General features: G+C 37.6%; 1 protein-coding gene across 1 annotated transcript; it reads right to left on the reverse strand.

The window, feature by feature from the left end:
* Positions 1-100: 100 nt before the first annotated feature.
* On the reverse strand, positions 101-12,710 carry LOC308123973 (Fc receptor-like protein 5; the record flags this gene model as incomplete). The annotated part of the gene is made up of 13 exons (XM_080486728.1): positions 101-1,112; positions 1,228-1,280; positions 1,619-1,732; positions 1,820-2,062; positions 2,176-2,436; positions 3,020-3,310; positions 3,568-3,840; positions 3,966-4,232; positions 6,102-6,374; positions 6,477-6,743; positions 7,829-8,101; positions 8,204-8,470; positions 12,683-12,710. 13 exons carry the CDS (start codon positions 12,708-12,710, stop codon positions 1,074-1,076), a joined length of 2,649 nt encoding a protein of 882 aa, XP_080342854.1. The 3' UTR covers positions 101-1,073.
* Between the last annotated feature and the right edge of the window lie 7,429 nt (positions 12,711-20,139).

Raw genomic sequence — 20,139 nt, forward strand, 5'->3', positions numbered from 1 at the left:
TTCATGACAACAATATGCAAAAGCATTTATTTTGTCTTTCCTCAATAAATGTCAGAAAAAAGATATCTGGATGTTGAAGCAAATTAATGTTGATGCTTATAATTCAGATGGCATCAGCTTCCATTAATTTTATTGTGGAACAAATGGAACAAAAATAATTAAAGGAAAAAGTATGTTACATAAAATCAAGATGAAGAAATGATGTTCGTGACAGGAGATGATATAAAAACTGAAATCATTTTGATTTCTTTTTTTAAAGTTCATCATTTATTGATAACACATTGGAATAAAATGTACAACAATTGTTTTAATCTCTGGTATGATTTGGACAAAGGAAGGTTGTAAGAATGATTCAGTAAAAACACTGGTGGCTTGAAAGTTTCCGAATGTTTACAAGGAGCTTTTCTCAGGCAAAATTCAATTATATCTTCATCAGTATAATATATTTCATGGAAAATAATATTTATATAACATCCTTAATTTTCTTAAAGGTTGTTGAAATGGCTTTATTTTCACATGAGAGAAGTTATTGATCGAAGCATCATGACATTTACTTTATAAACAGTATTTTACATTACGTTTACATTTGCACAAATGCAGGCTGCAAGTTATTTCATAAAAGTGGGAGGACTGGTTTCTGTAAGTACATAAATAATATCAATTTAATTCTAACATGATTGTTAAAGCTTCTGGTTTTGGTAATAAAAGTTTAATGCAGATAGGATAAAATGTACGACCTTGATTCAGCTGCATCAGTCGCAGAAACTTACGACAGCCTTTCCTTTAAAGTAAAACCTTCATGGAATCACTTGTCAACAAATGTAATTTGCATCTTGTTTGTCAACCATTTGGAAATTCTATGGGAATGTTTTGAGCTTCATTCTCAGAGCTTGAGACTTAACGCTCCGCTTTACTTTAAAATGAATTTATTTTACATGTTATCTTCCAGTCAGAAGGAGAATTCAGCAAAGCAGGGATGTAGAGATGAGAGTCTATCCTCCCTGCTCCACCTTCCTAAGTATTGACATTGTGGCGTCTCTCCATGAATCTGGATGCAGTTTTCTGCTGGTCAGTCATTCTGTTGGTGGTGGAGATGAAGTTTCCTCATTGACCTGAAAGAAAAGAAAAGGAAGCAGAGGGTTTGTCCAGATGTGCTTCCTGATACACTTCATTTGATGTACACGATAACATCCTGCTAAACATGACATTATATTATTGTATGATTACCTCAGTGATTTCTCCATAAACCGTTTCTGCAGTGGCTGCAGGAGCGGAATTCCCTAGAAACAAATATTGGTTAGATTTCTTTTAAAAATGGCAGTTTAATTTCTTATTACGTTTGTTTAACCCTTTAAAATGAAAGTGATGATATTTCATAACTTCTGTCTTGTTTTTCCTGGATTATGGCCTTGTGGCCAAAGGGCTCGTGTCGTCTAGTTCTTTCAAGAGCGAAGCTGTCGGCAGCAAAATGATCCTGTAGGAGCTCCTATAAGGTCCCAGGTCTGGACTGAAGACCAGGACAATGACAGTACAAAGATACTCCCTAAAGGGAAAACACTGAAGACTGTGTCGGGAGGTGAGAGAAAAATCTGAGCCGCATAGGAGAGAAAGGTCTTACCTTTTGACCCTTTGTAGAAACACAACAGCAGCGACAGAACAGTGAGCAGTGAAAGTCCACAAATCCACCGAATGATCATCAGAGGAGATGAAGAGCTTCTAGATCTGGACGCAACTGTTGGGATCAATGAGTTTGGATAAAATGAGTAAATTGCCACTAATAATATTATTGATAATAATAATGAAGGACCAGATTACTAACATTTAACAGCCATCCAGCTTTCTGCTGATTCTGTTCCTTTGTACCGACACTTGTAGAAACCTTCGTCTGATTCTGACACTACAGAGATCTTCATCTCTCCTCGAGTGTCACTTTGAACGACTTTGTTATTTTTGTAGAAAAACACATCAGAGGTAACATTTCCTGTCTTCAGTTCACAGTGAAGAGTTACAGACTCTTCCGCAGGTACAGGATACACAGGGCTCACCAGGATGACCTCATCAGCTGTAAAACAAGGTTCAATTCATTCATTCATTAGGTTGTGAGGTGATGATGGGAAATACAGAGTAAACTCACAACGGGCAGATTAAAATATATATTAGAAAAAGACAACTCACACAGTGTAGAGATATTCACTGCATTGCTGAATGCTGTTCCAGACTCACACCAGTACACTGCTTTGCTTGGCCGCTCATTTTTAATATATATTGATCCATTTATTGTGGCATCAGTAAAATTGTTAAACAGCAAGTTATCAGTCTTAAACGTGATCCTCTTCAACTGGGTGGAGTTTCCTTCACATGTCAGTGAGAGAGATTCAGAGGTGAAGTGTTGGACTCTGGCAGGATTCACTGTGAGAGATACTGATGGATGAACGTCTGGAAGAAAAGAAGCCATAATGAAGGGTGGGATTCACACTGTCTCAGCATTGAAATCCAAACTGAATTATTTCTATTTATTTTGAAAATCTAAATTCGAAATATAAAGCTATATCTGAGCACAGGAGGAACTTGTGCAACAACTATTTGATAAACTCCTGCCAGTGAAGCATCAATTAAATAAATTTCAGTTTAATTACACAATTTCAAATTCTCTTTTTCAAAAGTTTAGTTTTATACTCATGAAAAATACCAAAGATATCAAACAAATTGACGGTTGAAATGAAAAACCAAAAACCAATGATAAATTGAACAATCAAAATTTAAAAAAAATCTTGAAACATTCCAGTTAATCTGGTAGAAGTGTACAAAATAATTAACAGTTCAGTGATGTCAATGTGTTTTCTCCTTCGTCCAGGTCAGAGACTTTTTCTCAAAGCTAATTGATTCAGGTCAAACAGACTTAATGGCTTCATCAGTTCATGGTCAAGAATTCACTTTTTATTTTGAGGTTTTCTGTCTGTTTGTATTTCCTAACGTCTTTAGGTTTGTTTGAATGCTGGAAATAAAAAGACAAACTGACCTGAAGACCAGACATAATTAGGACGACTCTTCTCTGTGTAAAACACTGGATCCCCTCGTCCTGCTGAACATGCATATCCTGCTGTGTGAGTCTGTCCATGAACTGTAAAGGAATTATTTGCCGTCCCACTGCTGGTACCAGGTAGAGGTTCATAGGTGTAGCTAGACTGTGACTCTGGAACAACTTTGAACCAGTAGAAGCTCCACCCTACTGACGGAGGTTCAGTGTGACAGATCAGAGTGACTGAAGCTCCAGGAATCAACCATGATGGAGACACAGACAGGACGAGTTCTGGTTAAGTAGGAGAGAGATTATAGTCTGAAATCAAAACTTAATCTGTGTTAGCAATAGATCACATACTTCATTTGTACTTTGAATGTGTGACAAAACTTCTGTACATTTTCTAACTAAGTGTGTACTTCAGAGTTCTGATTGTTCTGTCATCCATTCATCCATAATACTTCATCAAACCCAGGGTTGGACACACACACACACACACACACACACACACACACACACACACACACACACACACAGATGTGACTTACTGCTCAATACTCTCAGATTGACGGTGTTGCTCCAAGTTGTTGACTGTTGTTTACTCTTCATTTTGCCTTTACATGTGTAGTTTCCCTGGTGCCGTGAAGAAACAGACTCAATCCTGTAATCCTTGAGATCTGGTGGATTAACTGGACTGGTGGTTTCCCACTCATACTCCCATCCTGTGTTTCCTCCATCGATGTCACATCTGAGAGTGACTGTCTCTCCTTTGTATAACTGTGGCCAGTCGGGTTGCAGAGTCAGGGTTACCTTGTTTGGTACTGTCCATGTTAGAAAGAACAAAACAAGAACAAGAAACATTCAGACAGATTGATTGAACTTTAGCCAAACTAATTTTACATCATATTAGTATTTTTGAATATGTACTTCAGAAAATCCTACTCACAACTTCCAGTGAAGTCGATCTGATCACTGTATTTTGTGTAGTAAATTGGATCTCCTCTTCCTCCTCTGCACCAGTAACGTCCCTCCTGTGAGACTTCATACTGACTTGAATACTCATTAGTATCATGTGTGTTCAGGAGTGAGTATTTCTCATCTCTGTACCAGAAGTATTTCCATCCATGTGATTGTTTCACTGAGCAGGTCAGCGTCACTGTGGAGCCTTCAGACATGTTGTATTTAGTGGAACTCAGCTCAGCCTCTGGTTTAGCTGTTGAGAATAGTAGTAGAATATTTAATCTATTAAGACAGTTAATCATCAAAAATTTCTTTTATCTTTATATTACGTTATATTTTGTTATCTCATTGTCTGGCTGCCAATCTAACAAACACTAGAGAAACCAACAAACATCACTTACGTAACACTGATGGTGTGAAGGCTTCACTCCACGATGTTGAAGAATAAAAGTCATCTCTGCGTCGGGCCATACATGTGTATCCTCCAGTGAGGGACTGAGAAGCAGTGAGTTGTAACGACCTTTCATGTCCTTCTGGATATGACAGGGAATTTCTCCATTCATACCACCAGTCAGTGGCTCCTCCTCCCTGGACCTCACATGTCAGAGTGATCGTCTCACCAGCGAATATCTCAGACCAGTTGTGTTGTGGTGTTATGACAGGCTGGATGGTGACTGTTTCCACCAGTAAACAAAGATAAACAAACATTAGTTTCATCAGTATTTCTAACCTCATCAAGAATACAAATTTATTTACAACAAAAATACTGAACTCACAAGTTATGTAAATGGTGACCCCATCACTGATGTCAGAGTGATAATCTGATGTTTCTCTCACTCCTCTGCACTGGTAAATGCCTCCTTTGGATACCTCGACTGTGTTCTTCAAAACAGTTTCTTCAACTGATTCCTCCTCGGTGATTAATGTCCTTCTGAAAAACTCAAACTTCCAGCCATCATAGTTTCCCACAGAGCAGGAAAGTCTCACTTTGTCTCCGACTGATATGATTTTGTTTTCTGATGTCAGCGTCGCCTTGGGTTTCTCTGTGGATGTAAAAACAACAGACACATTTAAACAACTCTCCTAAAACCTTCTTTTTCTTCCTTTCTTATGTTGATTTAAATTCTAAACCAACTTTGCAACTGATTGTGAATTTATTGAACTGAGACGACACAATTCTTCTCTTTACTTTAAGAAACCATGTTGTGATTTGTGTCTATTTTAAATTTCAACATGTAACTTGTGGAGAGTAATGTTGGTCTCAGGTTCAAATCTTTGTATTTGTCATTATGCAGGTTTAACACAGAGCCAATGAAAATATTAGTTCATAAGAATCAAGCTCAAGATATTGTTCATTATCTTTGTTGAATCTGTATTCCCAGTCTGGGTCTACTAATCATGTAAAGCTACATTAATGTTAAACACCAATATAAACATTAGAACTGACAATAAAAAAAAAGCAACGATCAACATGCTCCGAACACATCTCAAACAAAAAGGAAATGAACTACTGAACACCAAAATCTGAACAGCTCTGCCACTTTATGACCACACACACACACACACACACATGGCTCCTCCTCTTTTCATGGGGAAAAGGTGATCAGCCCCTAACGTGAATCAGTTGCGCTGCCCTTGTCTCTCCTAATAAAGGGTGGAGCCACAGAGTCACAGGAGGTGGAGAAGCACAGGGAAAAGACTTTCACACAAACAGCAACAGACTGGGAGAAACACAGCAGCTGAGCGGCAGAAGAAGTGTGTGTGGTGGGTGTTGTGTGTGTTTGGGGTGTATAATAACAGAATGATGTTTAGTAAACCTGGCTCCTTGTCCCTGCAGTAGCAGAGTCTGCTGCTTCAGCTTAGAATAATTTGGATGGTGAAAAATGTTTAGGAAAAAAGAAAAAAAAGTGTGAATATGAATCATCTAATCCCAAATAAGCAAATATATTATGATAAATTAGATTTATCTGTCTTATCATAATTCAAATATTTATTACATCTTTTTGGGTGGACTGGCAGCCCATCAATGTCTTAACACTGTTTACGTTACGTTATATTTTGTTATCTCGTTGTCTGGCTGCCAATCTAACAAACACTAGAGAAACCAGCAAACATCACTTACGTAACACTGATGATGTGAAGGCTTCACTCCATGGTGTTGAAGAATAATCATCATCTCTGCGTCTGGCCCTACATGTGTATCCTCCAGTGAGGGACTGAGAAGCAGTGAGTTGTAACGACCTTTCATACCCTTCTACATTTGACTGGGAATTTATCCATTCATATCGCCAGTCAGTGGCTTCTCCTCCCTGGACCTCACATGTCAGAGTGATCGTCTCACCAGCGAATATCTCAGACCAGTTGGGTTGTGGTGTTATGACAGGCTGGATGGTGACTGTTTCCACCAGTAAACAAAGATAAACAAACATTAGTTTCATCAGTATTTCTAACCTCATCAAGAATCCAAATTTATTTACAACAAAAATACTGAACTCACAAGTTATGTAAACGGTGACCTCATCACTGATGTCAGAGACATAATCTGATGTTTCTCTCACTCCTCTGCACCGGTAAATGCCTCCTTTGGATACCTCGACTGTGTTCTTCAAAACAGTTTCTTCAACTGGTTTCTCATCGGTGATTAATGTCCTTCTGAAAAACTCAAACTTCCAGTCATCATAGTTTCCCACAGAGCAGGAAAGTCTCACTTTGCCTCCGACTGATATGATTTTGTTTCCTGATGTCAGTGTCGCCTTGGGTTTCTCTGTGGATGTAAAAACAACAGACACATTTAAATAACTCTCCTAAAACCTTCTTTTTCTTCATTTCTTATGTTGATTTAAATTCTAAACCAACTTTGCAACTGATTGTGAATTTATTGAACTGAGACGACACAATTCTTCTCTTTACTTTAAGAAACTGTTGTTATTTGTGTCTATTTTAAATTTCAACATGTAACTTGTGGAGAGTAATGTTGGTCTCAGGTTCAAATCTTTGTATTTGTCATTATGCAGGTTTAACACAGAGCCAATGAAAATATTAGTTCATAAGAATCAAGCTCAAGATATTGTTCATTATCTTTGTTGAATCTGTATTCCCAGTCTGGGTCTACTAATCATGTAAAGCTACATTAATGTTAAACACCAATATAAACATTAGAACTGACAATAAAAAAAAAGCAACGATCAACATGCTCCGAACACATCTCAAACAAAAAGGAAATGAACTTCTGAACACCAAAATCTGAACAGCTCTGCCACTTTATGACCACACACACACACACACACACACACACACATGGCTCCTCCTCTTTTCATGGGGAAAAGGTGATCAGCCCCTAACGTGAATCAGTTGCGCTGCCCTTGTCTCTCCTAATAAAGGGTGGAGCCACAGAGTCACAGGAGGTGGAGAAGCACAGGGAAAAGACTTTCACACAAACAGCAACAGACTGGGAGAAACACGGCAGCTGAGCGGCAGAAGAAGTGTGTGTGGTGGGTGTTGTGTGTGTTTGGGGTGTATAATAACAGAATGATGTTTAGTAAACCTGGCTCCTTGTCCCTGCAGTAGCAGAGTCTGCTGCTTCAGCTTAGAATAATTTGGATGGTGAAAAATGTTTAGGAAAAAAGAAAAAAAAGTGTGAATATGAATCATCTAATCCCAAATAAGCAAATATATTATGATAAATTAGATTTATCTGTCTTATCATAATTCAAATATTTATTACATCTTTTTGGGTGGACTGGCAGCCCATCAATGTCTTAACACTGTTTACATTACGTTATATTTTGTAATCTCGTTGTCTGGCTGCCAATCTAACAAACACTAGAGAAACCAACAAACATCACTTACGTAACACTGATGGTGTGAAGGCTTCACTCCATGGTGTTGAAGAATAATCATCATCTCTGCGTCTGGCCCTACATGTGTATCCTCCAGTGAGGGACTGAGAAGCAGTGAGTTGTAACGACCTTTCATACCCTTCTGGATATGACAGGGAATTTCTCCATTCATACCACCAGTCAGTGGCTCCTCCTCCCTGGACCTCACATGTCAGAGTGATCTTCTCACCATTGAATATCTCAGACCAGTTGTGTTGTGGTGTTATGACAGGCTGGTTGGTGACTGTTTCCACCAGTAAACAAAGACAAACAAACATTAGTTTCATCAGTATTTCTAACCTCATCAAGAATCCAAATTTATTTACAACAAAAATACTGAACTCACAAGTTATACGAATGGTGACATCATCACTGATGTAAGATTGATAATTTGATGTTTCTCTCACTCCTCTACACCGGTAAATGCCTCCTTTGGATACCTCGACTGTGTTCTTCAAAACAGTTTCTTCAACTGGTTTCTCATCGGTGGTTGATGTCCTTCTGAAAAACTCAAACTTCCAGCCATCATAGTTTCCCACAGAGCAGGAAAGTCTCACTTTGTCTCCGACTGATATGATTTTGTTTCCTGATGTCAGCGTCGCCTTGGGTTTCTCTGTGGATGTAAAAACAACAGACACATTTAAATAACTATCCTAAAACCTTCTTTTTCTTCATTTCTTATGTTGATTTAAATTCTAAACCAATTTTGCAACTGATTGTGAATTTATTGAACTGAGGCGGCACAATTCTTCTCTTTACTTTAAGAAACCATGTTGTGATTTGTGTCTATTTCAAATTTCAACATGTAACTCTAATGTTGGTTTCAGGTTCAAATCTTTGTATTTGTCATTATGCAGGTTTAAGACAGAGTCAATGAAAATATTAGTTCATAAGAATCAGTTGAAACCAATCTAAAAGAAAGACCAGACACATAGAGGACCGTTAACAGCAGAAATATAATGGAAAGAAATAAACTATAAACTGTATTTGTTTATTGTCGAGGTCCAGAGTTAAGGGATATGAACAATTACAAAAGAGTCTTTCACTGCACAAACAATAACAATCAAATAAATATCAATAACTAAAAAAACAAAAGCAACATAAAAGACCAGAAAGAAGATGAATCACCTTCAGCAGAGCCTTTCCAGAGGAGGCTACAAAACACTGAAATGAAGATGAAACATGAAGACATTAGAGCTTCAGTAACTTTGACTGGTTGGTGTGTAACATTAACTTGTATCCCAATAATGAGAAAATCCAACAAGTGAAAGAAACTCAGTTCTTCCCACTAAAACCCGCCTGCTTGTCTTTGTGAACTGAAGAGAAGAAGTGTGTGAAATACTCACAGAAAAACCACAGCTCAGAGATTAATCTGCGTCCCATTCTCACGTGCTCCTTTTTCACAGAAAGTCCTTGTGTGAAAAGAGTTAAAGAGCAGTTTTAGAGACAAGAGAGGAACTGTACGTCAACAGAAGGTACTCCTTAATATCGTCCTTTGCCTGGACGGTTGACCACAGCATTGAAAACATGTGAACAATTTTAATAAGACTTTCATGAGAAGAGCCGTGACTGGTCTGTTTAGCTTTCAGCACAATGACAGAATAATATCTGTCATCTATCTATTCATCATTACCTATAAAAAACATTTCATAAAACACTGAGACGCGTTTTACAGAATAAATGTTTCATAAAATGTATCAAACTAACTGATAAAACATAGGTAAGAAGTATATATACACTCTACACAAATATATGTAATTACCGGAAGTGATTCAAAGTGCTCTTTTAAAGAATTAAATCAACTCAAGTTTCAAAATTACATAAAAAAAAAAAAACATTCAGATGGTTTACTGTTGTGACTTCGGAAGAGGAACGCAACAAAGTATTTGTATGTCGTAAATGTATATAAGTCAGTCTTTTTCAGATACCTGTAATTATTTTTCTGATGACGTGAAACCGACTCGTTTAGACGACAAGAGGCCACATGAGGCCGCGTCAAATAAGGACATGAAATCAGGTCGATCGCCACATTAGAGCCCCATAAAAAAAAACTACAATTACTTGCTGAATATTCCATAACTAAATGTTATGTAATGTGGCGATTACCAAACCAACTGTACGTCAACAGAATTCACACTTCATATAAATGGTGTTGCATTTGGACTTTTAAGTTCTTCTTTTTGAGCTTCCTGCTTTTTATCTCAAACCCAAGAGCTTCATCTGATTTTTGTGAAAAGAGACGTGACTGGTCTGTTTAACTTTCAGCATAATGACAGAATAATATCTATCATCTATCTATCATCATTATCAATTAAAGCTTTGTCATAAAACTCTGAGATGCTTTTATTTTCTGCCCCGTCAAATAAAGAAAATCAGGTAATTTAACCACATTGGAGCCTCGTGTAAATTCCAATTACTTCTTAGATATTCTAAATTCTACTCCATAAAGTAAAAAAAATAGAAAATTGAATGCCATTTCTCTAAAATAAGCTGCAGTTTCCATGCAAACAAACACCATTTTGGGATAAAAATAGATATAACATTAATGTGTGGCTTCCTCTTTCCTCCCCCATGACAAAAAAAGAAGTTTTAGACGGCCATTGTGTAACAGTAAAGTTTAAAAGACTTATTTTTTACTTTCGTACCTTCTATCAGAAGCTATATTGTTTTACTTTTATAAAATAAGTGGAATCAGTATTTTCACCACAGTCTTTTCACATCTGTACTTTTAGTTTGATTGATCATTTCCTGCCCTAGAAATGCTCCTCCTGCAGAAAACTGATATTTGATACAAACGCTGTTGCACATTCACATTAAGTCAGAAATACTGGGACTAAATTAAGCTTTTCTCATATTTGAGAACATTAACAATATTAAGAATTCAATTGTTTTGCCTATAAAGTCAATGACTTTTCCTAAAATAGTCCAGAAAGAATAAAAAAGGTAAATTATTCATACAAACAAAAGTTAATAAAAGCTGACGTGCACAAGGCAAACTAATCCACCCACAATTAATACAATATCAATACTGATAATCAAAGTTATCATCATACTCACTGATATCATTTCTGCTCAGCAGATGTTGCAAATCCACTACACTCTTTCACCAATCTGCAGAAAATATCATCAGAAAAAAATGCTCCTCTTAAAGATCTAATGTCAAACCGAGTCTCTCCACAATGGCGTGTCCGTCAGGCTGCCAAAGCGACGTCTGACTTGTCTTCTGAATCTTGTGGTGAACTTCTGGTTTCATGAATTCACTCACAGGAAGCCAGCAGGTACGAGCCAAAAGAGACACGTTGAACATGAGAGATGAATATCCAGTCACAATAGCTGCACAGTTTCCACTGGTTTGCTGCAGTAATCAGAGTACTTTTCCCACACACGTTGACTTCGCCTGCACTCTTTCATCTGGTAGAAATGATGCAGGTTATTTGATGAGCGGATCATTGTCTCTGATATTTCCTCTCAGTGCAATTAGTTTTAAGAGAAGTCACTGAACACTGAGCTTTATTCAATCATGTTTATTCTGAAATCCTTCACAGAATAAAAGATCTTTTGAATAATTGTAAAGTGAATATAATTAAGTTTCATATCTTTTAAACCTCCAACTTTAAGAACCTGCACTGCTTATTATAGACAGCGCGACCTACCTTAGAAAAAGTACAAATGTACACAAATTACTGTTTTAATAAACTAAGCTAATTATCATGTAAAATATTAATGGAATTATATCTTGTAGTCAGTAGAGCTCAAACTGGATAGTTTAAAAGGCCGGGAAGAGTTGACAACATTGGAAGAGGCAGATTTCTATTTATTAAATAAAATAAATTTAAATTAGGTAAAAATAAAAGATAAACACGCACAAATAAAAGTGAATTATCTTGACTCCCACAGCAAAATCTGGGATCTCACCTCTTGGGCGACACAGAGATAAACATTCACATACATGAGTACACATAGCATTGATATATGTAATAAACTACATATTTAACTTATTTACTTTGGCAACATGCATTTTATTTTTAACAACTTATTTTTTCCCATTCTACTGATATGAATGTAAAATAATCCAACATCGACATCGAGTGTTAGAAATACAAAATGTCTCACCATTACAAAATAATGTGCCAATAAAAATACAAACTTAAGAGTTGTTTTTACAGACGCTGTTAAAATATATAAAACTGGTAGTAGGCAGATTTTAAAGAAAAGTTCAAACACAGTTTATTTCTCACAGTCTAGCAGGTTAACAACAGCTCTGCTGTGCAAAGAATGTGTAAAATGTTCAATCAAAGTTCTAAACAAACGTTCATTTGTTTTCTAACGTCAAACTAATAAAACGATTTGACAGAAACAAACAGCAGGGGTGTAAAAGACGTATTGTGGCCCATTGGTGTGGGTGTGAAAGTAGTCTTAGGAAAACTCTTTCAAACCTTCACTTGTTCCTTAAAGAATAAGTATTTGGGTCAATTAAACTGTATATAAAAATTTATATAACTGTAGGTATGACATAAAGTAGTACTTTACTCCTTAATTAAACATTTTAGATTGTAAGTATATTTTGAGTGAAATCATCGCTTAAAACAGTTTGTTTAAATCCTCCTTTATCTTCCTCTAAAACAGTAAGAGGAGTACCTGAACTATAATATGTTGTTTTGTAAGGGGGGGGGGGCGCTGTCTATAAAAACAGAAGCAACAGTGCTTGCAACAGTATTGGGTTAAAATATTGAGTGACGGTGTCATCAGCCAATCAAATTTTGATGTGTTATTGACGGAACCATAGACATAAACACTCGACGCCGCGCAGCCTGTGTCCGCCCACCGCTCCGAAACGTCAGAGTGGCCGCCATATTGTGAAGTCTGACCCGTCAGCCTAAACAAGTCTATGTGACAGCGATGTGTTTTCTGAAGAAAACCACGCAAATATACATTTACATGACTGTGAAGAATCATTGCTTTAATTTTTTATTTATTAAATAAAACAAATATTTCATTTATTTATTTATTTAATGGAGCATACTTATAGAAGGTATTGAGAGGAAATGGAAGAAGTTTGCAAATGGGACATTGGGACTGCTGTACTCTCCTTTTAGAGCAGCAACATGATGGAGTTCATGACAACAATATGCAAAAGAATTTATTTTGTCTTTCCTCAATAAATGTCAAAAAAAGATATCTGGATGTTGAAGCAAATTAATGTTGATGCTTATAATTCAGATGGCATCAGCTTCCATTAATTTTATTGTGGAACAAATGGAACAAAAATAATTAAAGGAAAAAGTATGTTACATAAAATCAAGATGAACAAATGATGTTCGTGACAGGAGATGATATAAAAACTGAAATCATCTTAATTTCTTTTTTTAAAGTTCATCATTTATTGAAAACACATTGGAATAAAATGTACAACAATTGTTTTAATCTCTGGTATGATTTGGAAAAAGGAAGGTTGTAAGAATGATTCAGTAAAAACACTGGTGGTTTGAAAGTTTCCGAATGTTTACAAGGAGCTTTTCTCAGGCAAAATTCAATTATATCTTCATCAGTATAATATATTTCATGGAAAATAATATTTATATAACATCCTTAATTTTCTTAAAGGTTGTTGAAATGGCTTTATTTTCACATGAGAGAAGTTATTGATCGAAGCATCATGACATTTACTTTATAAACAGTATTTTACATTACATTTACATTTGCACAAATGCAGGCTGCAAGTTATTTCATAAAAGTGGGAGGACTGGTTTCTGTAAGTACATAAATAATATCAATTTAATTCTAACATGATTGTTAAAGCTTCTGGTTTTGGTAATAAAAGTTTAATGCAGATAGAATAAAATGTACGACCTTGATTCAGCTGCATCAGTCGCAGAAACTTACGACAGTCTTTCCTTTAAAGTAAAACCTTCATGGAATCACTTGTCAACAAATGTAATTTGCATCTTGTTTGTCAACCATTTGGAAATTCTATGGGAATGTTTTGAGCTTCATTCTCAGAGCTTGAGACTTAACGCTCCGCTTTACTTTAAAATGAATTTATTTTACATGTTATCTTCCAGTCAGAAGGAGAATTCAGCAAAGCAGGGATGTAGAGATGAGAGTCTATCCTCCCTGCTCCACCTTCCTAAGTATTGACATTGTGGCGTCTCTCCATGAATCTGGATGCAGTTTTCTGCTGGTCAGTCATTCTGTTGGTGGTGGAGATGAAGTTTCCTCATTGACCTGAAAGAAAAGATAAAGAAGCAGAGGGTTTGTGCAGATGTGCTTCCTGATACACTTCATTTGATGTACACGATAACATCCTGCTAAACATGACATTATATTATTGTATGATTACCTCAGTGATTTCTCCATAAACCGTTTCTGCAGTGGCTGCAGGAGCGGAATTCCCTACAAACAAATATTGGTTAGATTTCTTTTAAAAATGGCAGTTTAATTTCTTATTACGTTTGTTTAACCCTTTAAAATGAAAGTGATGATATTTCATAACTTCTATCTTGTTTTTCCTGGATTATGGCCTTGTGGCCAAAGGGCTCGTGTCGTCTAGTTCTTTCAAGAGCGAAGCTGTCGGCAGCAAAATGATCCTGTAGGAGCTCCTATAAGGTCCCAGGTCTGGACTGAAGACCAGGACAATGACAGTACAAAGATACTCCCTAAAGGGAAAACACTGAAGACTGTGTCGGGAGGTGAGAGAAAAATCTGAGCAGCATAGGAGAGAAAGGTCTTACCTTTTGACCCTTTGTAGAAACACAACAGCAGCGACAGAACAGTGAGCAGTGAAAGTCCACAAATCCACCGAATGATCATCAGAGGAGATGAAGAGCTTCTAGATCTGGACGCAACTGTTGGGATCAATGAGTTTGGATAAAATGAGTAAATTGCCACTAATAATATTATTGATAATAATAATGAAGGACCAGATTACTAACATTTAACAGCCATCCAGCTTTCTGCTGATTCTGTTCCTTTGTACCGACACTTGTAGAAACCTTCGTCTGATTCTGACACTACAGAGATCTTCATCTCTCCTCCAATGTCATTTTGAACAACTTTGTTATTTTTGTAGAAAAACACATCAGAGGGAACATTTCCTGTCTTCAGTTCACAGTGAAGAGTTACAGACTCTCCCGCAGGTACAGGATACACAGGGCTCACCAGGATGACCTCATCAGCTGTAAAACAAGGTTCAATTCATTCATTCATTAGGTGGTGAGGTGATGATGGGAAATACAGAGTAAACTCACAACGGGCAGATTAAAATATATATTAGAAAAAGACAACTCACACTGTGTAGAGATATTCACTGCATTGCTGAATGCTGTTCCAGACTCACACCAGTACACTGCTTTGCTTGGCCGCTCATTTTTAATATATATTGATCCATTTATTGTGGCGTCGGTTAAATCGTTAAACCGCAAGTTATTAGTCTTAAACGTGATCCTCTTCAACTGGGTGGAGTTTCCTTCACATGTCAGTGAGAAAGATTCAGAGGTGAAGTGTTGGACTCTGGCAGGATTCACTGTGAGAGATGCTGATGGATGAACGTCTGGAAGAAAAGAAGACATAATGAAGGGTGGGATTCACACTGTCTCAGCATTGAAATCCAAACTGAATTATTTCTATTTATTTTGAAAATCTAAATTCGAAATATAAAGCTATATCTGAGCACAGGAGGAACTTGTGCAACAACTATTTGATAAACTCCTGCCAGTGAAGCATCAATTAAATTAATTTCAGTTTAATTACACATTTTCAAATTCTCTTTTTCAAAAGTTTAGTTTTATACTCATGAAAAATACCAAAAATATCAAACAAATTGACGGTTGAAATGAAAAACAAAAAAACAATGATAAATTGAACAATCAAAATTTAAAAAAAATCTTGAAACATTCCAGTTAATCTGGTAGAAGTGTACAAAATAATTAACAGGTCAGTGTTGTCGATGTGTTTTCTCCTTCGTCCAGGTCAGAGACTTTTTCTCAAAGCTAATTGATTCAGGTCAAACAGACTTAATGGCTTCATCAGTTCATGGTCAAGAATTCACTTTTTATTTTGAGGTTTTCTGTCTGTTTGTATTTCCTAACGTCTTTAGGTTTGTTTGAATGCTGGAAATAAAAAGACAAACTGACCTGAAGACCAGACATAATTAGGACGACTCTTCTCTGTGTAAAACACTGGATCCCCTCGTCCTGCTGAACATGCATATCCTGCTGTGTGAGTCTGTCCATGAACTGTGAAGTAATTATTTGCCGTCCCACTGCTGGTACCAGTTAGAGGTTCATAGGTGTAGCTAGACTGTGACTCTGGAAGAACTTTGAACCAGTAGAAGCTCCACCCTACTGACGGAGGTTCAGTGTGACAGATCAGAGTGACTGTAGCTCCAGGAATCAACCATGATGGAGACACAGACAGGACGAGTTCTGGTTCTGTAGGAGAGAGATTATAGTCTGAAATCAAAACTTAATCTGTGTTAGCAATAGATCACATACTTCATTTGTTCTTTGAATGTGTGACAAAACTTCTGTACATTTTCTAACTCAGTGTGTACTTCAGAGTTCTGATTGTTCTGTCATCCATTCATCCATAATACTTCATCAAACCCAGGGTTGGACACACACACACACACACACACACACACACACACACACACAGATGTGACTTACTGCTCAATACTCTCAGATTGACGGTGTTGCTCCAAGCTTCTATAAAAGCCTTTTCATAAAACTCTGAGATGCGTTTTACAGAATAAATGTTTCATAAAATGTATCAAACTGTTCGCCTTAAGATTCCAGTGAACTCCTCCAGAAATTTCTCTGACTGAGGAGAATCACCAGGGACAGTGAACAGGCCATAAAACAGCGGGGGAGCGAGCCAGTTTTACGACCCCCCAGGTCGACAGCCAATGAGGATGATCGAACATGACCCAAACACCACAGGGGTCCGAAATTCAAGCCTTGGTGAAACTTTTCCAACAAACACTCTGCTTCTCAATCCGACTATCGAGGGATGATGAAGCTGGACAAGCAGGACCCCGTTTGGACTACATCTTCTGTTTCCTCTCTTTTTTTCTTTTTGGGGGGAATTCTGGAGACCAGAACCAGCGTCTCCTCTCCTCCTTCAACTGCCTTGCTGTCCACTCCTGCAGCTGAATTTCAGGCCTCTGAATTCAGGACGCTGAATTCAGACCCGGTAACAACCAGTTACCTCAGCCTCACAGAACCAACAGCACCACGGACGGTGCTGTCCAACAAAACCACGGACGGTGAGAGCTTTTGTCTGGGCAGATATATTGTTAGATTAGCGTGCAGCTAACATAATGTGTGTTTCAATGTGCCGCTCAGAAGGCCGCAGCATCTCATATGTTTGTGTACGCGCGTTCACGCGCACCAACCAAGTCCGGGAATCGGGTTTTCCAACTCAGAACCAGAGTTCCGAGTGAGCTCCAGTCCACTGGAAGTTATGTGTGGAGGAACCAGGGTTCAGAACCGAGCGCCGCCAGAGTTCTCTGTCTTTCTCTTGTCTTCATCCTCTCTCATTCTCCCCCTTTCTCCACTAACCCAGATCTCCTCGCAGCCCTGCTCCCCCCTTATCTGATCAGATAAGGACGCACACACAATTGCATGTAACAACCAACTGTTACCTGCTGCAAGAGCACATCTGCCTTGATCACAAGAGTTCTAACTGCATGTCCCGACATCCACTTAGAACTCTGGTGCTCAGAACCGGGCCGACGGAACTGCCTGTTCGTTACGCCCTCGGTAGACTGCCTCGCTCCGAACCGCCCTCGCGCATGCGCGCTCGACGGACGTCTTGTTTATCTGGCCGCTAAGCAATCGCCGCGTCCCCAGAAAGAGCGAGTCAAACGCCTCTAGTGGTCGTCACGGTCACCACACCTACTCACACTCATCACTCCAGACCACACACACACACACACACACACACACACACACACACACACTCTTTGTACATAGTGTTTGCTGTTTAATAGATTAGATCTCCGTGTTAGATGTCGTTTGCTATTTGAATGTCTTGATTTATGAGATGATTTCAGAATTATTTATGAATTAATACATTTTATTAATAAACGCCTGTGAGCTGAATTGAACGATTCTTGGTAATTCTTATGTATTTATTGTTGACAATTCACTGGTTTGTAACAGTCTGTGCTCGGATCTCACACCTTCCATTCAATTTAAGCTTGTTATATTTTATGCAGAAATATTAACTAACTTAAATAAACTTGTTACAAACGAGACTGATATTTTGGTATTAGCTATTTCCAGTTTATCTGGTGGTGCCCCAATTTATTATTAATACATAAATAACAAAGCGGTGTCTGAAGGAGAGATACCGCCGGTCCTTCCTCCCTGCTGCAGTCAGACTCTTCAACCAAGCCTGCTCCCAGTAGACCACTGCACACCACCACCGGACAATATCACTCCACTCCAACTGTGCAATACGTGGTGCTATAACTATATTAATCTATAAGAACGTATTTACTATGTAAAATACATCCACCCCCATATTCTGTACATGTCCACACTTATAGGCACCGTGTGCATATTTTTCTATTATATTGTATTTTTATCTGCTTTTTAGTTCCTGCTATGTGTGCTTCTCTCTCTTTACTATCCTGTTGTACCACTGCAAATTTCTCCAAATGCGAGATATATAAAGGGATATCTTATCTTATCTTAATGTGTGGCTTCCTCGTTCTTCACCAACGACAAAAAAAAGAAGTTTTAGACGGCCATTGTGTAACAGTGAAGTTTAAAAGACTTATTTTTTTCCTTTCGTACCTTTTATCAGAAGCTGTATTGTTTTACTTTTATCCAATAAGTGGAATCAGTATTTTCACCACAGTCTTTTCACATCTGTACTTTTAGTTTGATTGATCACTTCCTGCCCTAGAAATGCTCCTCCTGTAGAAAACTGTTATTTGACACAAACGCTGTTGCACATTCACATTAAGTCAGAAATACTGGGACTAAATTAAGCTTTTTTCATATTTGAGAACATTAAAAATATTAAGAATTCAATTGTTTTGCCTATAAAGTCAATGACTTTTCCTAAAATAGTCCAGAAAGAATAAAAAAGGTAAATTATTCATACAAACAAAAGTTAATAAAAGCTGACGTGCACAAGGCAAACTAATCCACCCACAATTAATACAATATCAATACTGATAATCAAAGTTATCATCATACTCACTGATATCATTTCTGCTCAGCAGATGTTGCAAATCCACTACACTCTTTCACCAATCTGCAGAAAATATCATCAGAAAAAAATGCTCCTCTTAAAGATCTAATGTCAAACCGAGTCTCTCCACAATGGCGTGTCCGTCAGGCTGCCAAAGCGACGTCTGACTTGTCTTCTGAATCTTGTGGTGAACTTCTGGTTTCATGAATTCACTCACAGGAAGCCAGCAGGTACGAGCCAAAAGAGACACGTTGAACATGAGAGATGAAGTTCAGCGCCCTCTGCCAGCAGCTTCCAGTCACAATAGCTGCACAGTTTCCACTTGTTTGCTGCAGTAATCAGAGTACTTTTCCCACACATGTTGACTTCGCCTGCACTCTTTCATCTGGTAGAAATTATGCAGGTTATTTGATGAACGGATCGTTGTCACTGATAATTATTATTCATCGGCATCTTTGTTCTGTTTGTAACATTTCTATTGATCTTTTTGTTCACAGTAAATCAGGTTTATAAATATAAAAATATTTATGGGTATTGAAGCAAATTTATGTTGATGTGGTTTGTGGAACAAAGCTCTACACAAATTAAAAATCCTAAATATGAATCGATATATGAATTTCCTTGTGGTGCATTCATTTAAAAGTGATAAACGTCCATGTGGTAGCACGCGAATAACTCCCTCTGCTTATCATCTCATGTGTCCTCCATTTTTAAGTAATAGTAATAGAAATAGCGGGATCTATTTAGGTGTGAGATTCACAGGAATGAATGTCACTGGTTTCTTTTTCAGGCCGAAGCATTGTAGGTCTATGCACATATACACTGTTTAGAAATGTCAAAAAAGAACATGCGAATTGTTTTGGTAAGCATAGAGGCAAGTGTTTGTATATTTACAATAAAACACAAGTTATACATTTATACAGTAAGTTCATAATGTTTTATGTTGAATGCTCAGGCACTTCTTAACTTTATGAAAGAAAAATCATGGTTCACCCTGCAGAACATTACATGCCACGTTGTGTTGGAGTTGATCACCTCTCTCACCTCACCTCTGGCTTCTCTCACCCCATGTTTTGC

This window comes from Lipophrys pholis (assembly GCF_963383615.2).
Source record: "Lipophrys pholis genome assembly, chromosome: 18".
NCBI classification, from domain to species: Eukaryota; Metazoa; Chordata; class Actinopteri; order Blenniiformes; family Blenniidae; genus Lipophrys; species Lipophrys pholis.